Below are 7,947 nucleotides of genomic sequence, written 5' to 3' on the forward strand. Positions count from 1 at the left end.
ACACAGGCCATAGTGTGTACGGTTACTATGAGCTGTTGCAGGCACCATGGTTTGGTCTTTCTGCTGGAGATGATTCACCCTCTGCAGGAAAAAAAAAAAAAGAGAAAAAGAAAAAAAGAAAAAGAAAAAGAAAAAAAGATATTTCATTCAATGTACAGGGATGCCTATACAAATATTTCTTCTGGAGATAAACCTGCTTGGCGGGTGAGCTCAAAACCAGAGCTCCTGGACCTATCTGCTCTTACCTAGCCTTTGACACTGAATTTCTCCATGATGTTGGAGCACATTCTGTTTGCAAGCTCAAGCCCATTTTACTTATTACCTTTTTTCTCTGGCATGGTTGGGAGATGGATTTCTTTACAACTACCATATGATTGCAGGCAAATCTGTCACAACAAAACTGTAATTCTGCTTTTATGAAAATTCCAGATGTTTTCACACTGAGACTCCATAAAGGAAGCTATTTATTTTCCATCCTCCCTCCCCCTGCCTTCATGTCTTTGCTCTGCAGCATTATCAACAAATTGGTTTTCTGAACAGGTTGGAAAATTACACAATAAAAAGTGTCTTTCTGTTCATTTATCCCCTAAGGAAAAGAAAATAATTATTTTATTCTCCTCCTTCTTGTGCATGTTCAGAACTCTTATAAAATGCAAGATTCGCTGGGTGCACAAACCTTACAAAATATGAAACGTCAAATGAGAACATAGGCATTTGTATCAGCAATGACACCAGATAACATGCCTGATGTATATTACAGTTTTAAAGCTCATCTGCTTTAAAGTCCAACTCCAGGGCAGCCTCAGTTGTTTCTGAGGTGTGAGAGTAATCCATACACCTGACAGCCCCGACAGCCAGTTCAGCTGCATTCAAAGGTGTTTTGGAAAAGCCAACAGTCAAGCAGATGTGGTCAGTTGTGAACAGTTGAAAAAATGGCTCTAAAATCTTAGCAAACTTCTAAGCAGACAATTAATTTAGTGGCATTCCTCATTAGAAGCAATTCCTAATGTTACTTTGACACACAACAGATATGCAGTGTAATCAATGCATGCAAACATGCAATAAATTATTCAAACCATTCCTTTTCTAAATTTAAGGAACTTGCCATTTGGCTGAACATTATTTTAAAGAAATGTTTGCTATAACAACCTACTTCCTTTTTTCTAGTTCTACAGTATAGGAAAAAAGACACTTCTGAAGCATCGGGAGAGTCTTTTTCACTGCTTGCTGTGACTGCAGCAAGCTCTGTTTTACTCAGCTGGGCTTGGAATTGTCTACAGTACATACTCAAGAGACCTCAGCTTCCCTGATGACAGCATTTGCCTGATCTTAGTTGCAAGCTACAAGGCAGGGAAGCAGATCTTGGACTTGGAAAAAGAAGCTTCCCTTGACTGTAGTTGCTGAAGTTGGACATTTTAACCCTAACTGAGGACTAATCAGCTCTCTATCTTCAGAAATGTTATTTCCCCAGTACAAATGACATAAACCAAGATCATCATCTTAGTTTATTTCTCTAGAGTCCTTAGCATGCTACATTAACCTGACAATGCTTAATCTGGTGTTCATTTCACAACACACTTCATGCAATTCACAGCTGTAATTGGTTTCACACTGACATTACACGTTTCAACCTAGCCATGGGAAAAGAATAACTCTTTAATATTATTTCTCTGAAAAGTGTCCAAGCTCAAATGGCACAGAAGCAGCTCATGCTAGTTTCATGGCATATTTCTTTCTTCTGCCTTTTCTGCAAGGATGATCACTGATATAAGATTGTAAGGTCCTTCTTTTAGTCCGTTTGCAATTGAACTACATTTTTTTTCATTTCTTATGTCCTGAGGAGTTCTCTCTTATAAAACAGCATTCAAGTATTCTAGTTTAACATCCCCATTTTTCTGAGTTAAGCAACAAAGTAGACCTTGGGCTTCTCTTTCCATTACAAATCTTCCAGAGTCCCATATGTTGTAGCCGTAAAGTCATCCTTTGTTACACACACTCAGCACTAAAGCCAGAGTATTGCTATTTGGCATTATCCAGTGAAGTGCAAGAAATTAAATAAGTTACGTCTTTATTGCTATAGTACAATACCAAGCGAAGTCACTTTTTAATACAATTGCAAGGGTTTTGTGAAGTACATGTCCCTCCTCTTAGGGCCCAGTAGTTCAGCTGCACTGCAAGTATCGATTAGCTATGTCAAATGTCAGTCTAAGAAGATGTGTTGAGTATTCTTGAGTCTGAAGAATCAGACCTTTCATCATACTCATCTTCTGTGTAAATTGGTTGTTTAGACACAATAGGACAGCCGTCATCAGGGATTGAGATCCTAGGATCTTCTGATGAGCGGGAAGGAAGGACAGGTGAGCTTCGGAAAACGCTGGCTGAGTTGCTAGAGAAAGGACTGACATACTGAGACCTCAGCTGGTACTGCTGCTGCAGTGTCATGGTGTTCCAGAGGGTGACATCATTGGGCAGGAATGGGCTGGACTGGTTTCTTGCCAGAGTATTCCTTAGCATCAATGGGTAGCGTGGTGGCTGAGGGAAAGGGTGCTGCAAAGGTACAGCCAGGGGATTGGGCACAACATTACTAGAATCGGCAGAGAACCTCAGTGTGTCGGGAACCCTAAATGCTGAACCCACTGACCACTTGGAAGAGGAAATAGGGTATGAACTCAGAGTGTGTTCAAAAATGTGCCCATTGGAAGGCAAAATAAGACCATCCGATTCTGCAGAAGTTCTCTCCCCACTGGCCACTGAAGACCGACTGGATAAGAGGACCTCTACTGCACTCACCAGATCGCCACCACACCCCTTCAGGATCAGCTCCAGCACGGCTGGCTTTTGGTTAGGGAAGATCTTTTTCAACACTTCCAGTGGAGGTCTGTTGGCTTTCAAACTGAAAGGTAAAGAAACTGCCCCAGAAGGACCTTCTATCAGGAGCTGGTTCTGCTCTGGGTGGTATTTAGGGCTGTCTGGACGGCTCTCTGTGTTCCCACCATTTTTCTGAACTGCATAACCGACCTCATCCACTGAAACAATTTCAGGGCTTTCAGGGGTGAAGCAACTTTTGGCTTTAGTCGTGTCTGGGGAACTCCTTTGGTCTGTGTCTTTGTCACTGTAGGTCTCAGCATTGTCCACTCCGCTGGTGTCACCCAACCGCTCCTCACCCATGTCTGCAAAGAGAAGGCAGAGAAGTTAACAAAAAACTGAGTCTAAAAGCTTATACAGACATTTGTGGGTAAAGTCTTCTTCAAGTGAACAGAGCAGGATCTTAGGGGGAAAAAAAACATTTCTCACAGACATCCTGTTAATATTAATTTCTCTTTCCAAGAGCTTACAAGAACAAAACTGCAAAAGAATAACATGACCTGGTCTAGGTATTTATGCTGCCTTATAGATATGTGTCTCGTTCTTCTGTGCACAAGAAAAGAAGCAGTACTCATATTAATGCTGCATCAAATAGGCTATATCAACCCTCTCTCACTGGTTACAAGGCAGCAACACACCTTTCTCAGAGGAAACTTCAACACTTTCACATGACAGTTCCTTGCTGGCACCACCTCATTGACTGTGAGCTCAAGATATTCGCAGGGCACTTGGGAGACCGAACTGCCTCTGCAAGCCTAACAGCATCGGTGGAAGAACCATTCCATCATGACTACTGGCTGGATGTTAAAGAAGTCTTCAAATAAATCAGTCTATTCTCATTCTCGGTCTGCAGAAACTCGTTCCTTTCCCAGCAAGAATCACTGTCTTTTCCTTCAAACTCTGGAGCCCAGCTGATCCTTTGGCCCATTAGAGCACAGAATCTAGAAAAAAACTGGTTTGGAGAGGACCTCTGGAAGATGGTTTGGTCCAGTCTCCTATTCAAAGCAAGAGTAGCCTAAAATATAGAGCAGGTGGCTCATGTCCCTGCTCAGGTGAATTTTAAATAATTCCAGGGGTAGAAACTCCACAACTTCTCTCAGCACTTGTTCCAGATACCTTGCTTTTTTCTGTGATAAAGAGGGCAAGAGCTGAGTACAAGGATGAAACCACATTGTCTCCAGATGGACACTCAAAAATGGGGATACTCCAGATCTCCTGTAACTTTGGCAATGCCTACCCAGAGTATAGATACCTTTGCAATAAGACTGCTTGTCAGAAAGAGAAGAAGAAGAAGGTTGACAGCTTTCACAGTTTATGCACAAGGAGGGCAATGTACTTGTTTGAGATTGCTCGGAGTTACATCCCAAGAATGTGGTTCTGCTGGTCTTCCTCGTACAGCACAGTGTATGTCCCTGGGAAGAAACAAGGTCTGAGGAAAGTGTCATTGTCCAAGCTGCTGCTGACAGAGTCTGCTTTAACTGCACAGGGCAGTGCTTTTGAACACACACATGTGAAAGACTATCTGCAGAAATCAATACAAATATTTGCTTTGTTTCCCAAGCCCCTGGTAATCAGCCCAATGGGGTAAAGAAGCTATTAAGAACCAAGCAAAGGTTCCCAAATTGTGCTGATGATCACTCCTGTCCAGTCAAGATGGAAAAAGCTAAAGGCATGCACGAACCTGAGCCTTGTTGCTCACCATGGACACTCCTGCCTCCCTCTCACCCCCAGAATGGGTCAGGCATTGCCCCATGCCGCAGGCCAAGTCTAGTGTTGAACAGATCAGCTCAAGACAAACTCTATTAATGCAATTCATCCACCTTGAGAAAGGAGTCAGAGTCTGAGCAAGCCTGCACTGAACAAGAAGCCACTATTGTCACCAGAATGGGAGCTATAAATCAGTTCAAGATCCTGGCAGAGCACAGTATGACGGTCACTGTGGCAAAGGGAGGTTCTCCTCATGTGGATGGCAGTGCCAGGCAGAAATGATGGGCCATCCTAAAGAGCTGTGGGATGCTGCTATTTTGGGCGGTGGAAGACGAGCATGGGAGTGGAGATGAGGAATAAGGATGCCTTTATGAACATCTCGCCCTTCTCTTTTAGCAGGATAACCTGTTCTGGGTACCGATTTTTGTATTGGTTATGCTCCCTGTCCAGTGCAAGTGGAGAAGCAGTAACTCCTCCTGTAGGTATTTTATGGAGAAGGCAATGCATGTACACTCCTCTTTACACACTCTGTGCAACCAGCCTTGCCTTAGCAGCCAAAGGCCAATGCAGGTAATGTTTGCCAGTAGCAAACTGGCAACGTGTATACTTTGGAGGAGGTGCTAAGAGCTTGGCATAATTCATCTACTATTTGAAAAAAATATGAGGCTCACTACCTTTCCCTCCTAATCCCTTCGCTTGTTCGTAGTCATGCCCTTATTACGGAAGATACGTTGCTAGGAATAATTCACATCTGAGCAAACAGGTAATTTACACATCCAAGCCTTACCCGTCAGTCTAAGGTCAGCTAATCACCTCTGTCTCTGTCTTGCCAGAGTTAGAGCAGCATTTAAGGGAATTGAGGGTCCTAATTTCCACACAAATAGATTGCACTGTGGTATCCCGTATTACAAAAAGTACCACATGCACGTAGATCGTATTTCAGAATTACTGCACTTTTCCAGTGTATCTTTATGGGCTGATAACAAGTACCACTGGGAAGCAAATACATGCTAAAAAAAACAATCACATTAGATCTTCTTAATACGCTCCCTGATCCTTACAAATTAATACTTTCAAGATATTTCAGGTTTGTTTGGTTTTCAATACCTTTAAAAGTATCCTTATACGGCTTGGCTAAAAATTTTATTCAAATTCAGAAAACTCATCCAGCTGAAGTTTGCATCTTTACCATCAGGAGACTGCGCAGATCCCGGCTCCCAGCCTTGCACAGGGACAGCCTCCTCCTCGAACAGCACAGATCATAGCGATGCATCTCACCAAACTGTTACACTCACATCGTCCACCACGCAGAACAAGATTTTGGTGATTTAAAGCACATGCTGCTACTAACACAAGCAGAATTATTCTCCGTTGATTAACGCTGAGTTTGGGTGCTATTATTCTTTACTTACACACACCCACACACACACACACACACACACACATCACCTTTCTGAGAGCTTTTCTTGCGCCCGGTGCCAGGTGATTTTTCCTGGGGCGCCCTAGCCCCAGAACCAGCGGCGGTGAAGCACGGTGTCACGGCCCAGGTGATCCAGCCCACTCCTCCCCAAGGGTCGGGTGGCCACTACCAGCTCACCAGGTCGGCTTGCCGCGGTTCCCCGCCTGGCATGTCGTGCGTTGAGCACGGTTTTCCCTCAGCTGAACACCAATTCCCCACCACGCTCACGGCGCAGGGCGGGCCGTGCGGAAAGCAGGCTCAGGGGACTGACCCCAGCTCCGCATGGGAACGGCCGAGAGCAGGTTTTTCGTTTGTTTAAAATGGGGATAGACCAACAATAGTTAAATACACCAAGATTTGGAAAGAAGCATTGTAAATGTCCTCATGAGGGCACTGAATTTTAGCAATATTGCACGCATGCATTAATCCCAAATAACTATATTCCCTCGTACAAAAATATTAATTTTGTGTTCAGAATGTACAGCCCGTTCATCTGAGCCAAAGGTGTTTTTTGCACCACGCGTAAGCTTCACATGAGGATGTTCTAGACCCTAAGAAAGAAATCTCCTTAGAATCTCCTTTTTTTTTTTCGTTTGTGGGGTGCAGGTGTTTTGTTTTGGGTTTTGGTCTTCTCCCCCACACGCACTATTTCAAATAGCGTGCGTTCAAGTATTCACTTCGCCAGCCCTGAGGAAACGAGGGAAATTCTTTTCTCATGGATATAAATGATGGGGAATATTCGTCAAATAATACACATGCAGAGGCAGATACATTCCGAAATCTACAGAGGTGCAGCGCAAATACAGATACACGGGAAACATAGTACAGTGGGATGCATTCACAGTAAAGTCTACGTCAATAAATAGAGATGTCACAAATTTGGAACAAGGTGTACACCAATTCTTTCTTGTCTATTTATATATTAAAGATCATGAGTCAATTATTGTAAACGGGCCAAATAACAGTAAAAAGAGTGAGAAAGTGTGGGTTTTCTGCTGAAGTTAGTCAGGAAAACTTGGTCTAATACTTGGGAACCAAATTTGCTTCCTTGATATTCCCACCACTGATTCCCTGTTGAAACACTGTGATGGTTAGGACAGCTCTTTCTGCAACACAGATTTGCTTGGATCCTAAAAACATCTGCTCTTTTCCCTATTTCTATTATTCGAGTTGACTGACACCAGGGCTAGCATAAAGCCACACAAAGCTAGGGTCGTGTGAAACTTACGGGGGTTTGTGAGTTTGTTTTTTGGGTTTTTTGGTTTGGGTTTGGGGTGGGTTTGGGGTTGGGGGTTTTTTTGTTTGGGGAGGTTCGGGGGTGGTTGGTTTTTTTTTTTCCATTGGTTTGGGTGGGGATTGTTTGTTTGTTTTTAAAATCACTTTCACTCCAGACTTTTTTCCTCATCTTCAACAGTCTGATGTACTTTGTAGGAGACTAGTCACTGTTCCCCAGCTAACGCAAAGACTGATCTGCTGCATTAAGAAACTGGCTCTGAAATTAACAGGGGACTCAATACAGCGTTATGTTAATTGTTTACAAACCTTGATAGATAATACTAAGACCGAGAAATGCAACACGCACTCATGTGGGAGGGAGGTGAAAATTCATGAGCACAGTGTCAGGAAGAAGAAGTATTCCGGGTTAGCACAGGCAGATGCAACAGGGATAGTTTTCAGGCGCGTTATTTGCACAGAACAGAACTCTGCAACTGTCCCACCGAACTGACCAGTTCCAGCAAGAATAAAAATAAACCAAATGGATTGGATTCTACAGAACATCGGGAAAGACCTCCTTCGCACTGAAAAAGAGCTTCCAGAAGATTATTGTCCTGCGGGGTTTGAAACAGGGCGGGCTGGGGGAGCAAATAATTACATCCTCTGTCCGACAACGGTTTTAATACAGGTAACGAGCAAAG

The 7,947-nt window shown here is 43.3% G+C and overlaps 1 protein-coding gene across 1 annotated transcript in view; it reads right to left on the minus strand.

The window, feature by feature from the left end:
* Positions 1 to 2,013: 2,013 nt before the first annotated feature.
* LOC104501294 (doublesex and mab-3 related transcription factor 3-like) overlaps positions 2,014 to 7,947 on the minus strand; it is a 7,200-nt gene continuing 1,266 nt past the window's right edge. Inside the window, exon 2 of the mRNA XM_010145083.1 lies at positions 2,014 to 3,170. Within this exon, the coding sequence (XP_010143385.1) occupies positions 2,206 to 3,170 (965 nt within the window). The 3' untranslated portion in view covers positions 2,014 to 2,205. The remainder of the gene's footprint in view (positions 3,171 to 7,947) is intronic.

The sequence above is a fragment of the Buceros rhinoceros genome, unplaced genomic scaffold, assembly GCF_000710305.1.
Source record: "Buceros rhinoceros silvestris isolate BGI_N320 unplaced genomic scaffold, ASM71030v1 scaffold21751, whole genome shotgun sequence".
Taxonomy (NCBI): Eukaryota; Metazoa; Chordata; class Aves; order Bucerotiformes; family Bucerotidae; genus Buceros; species Buceros rhinoceros.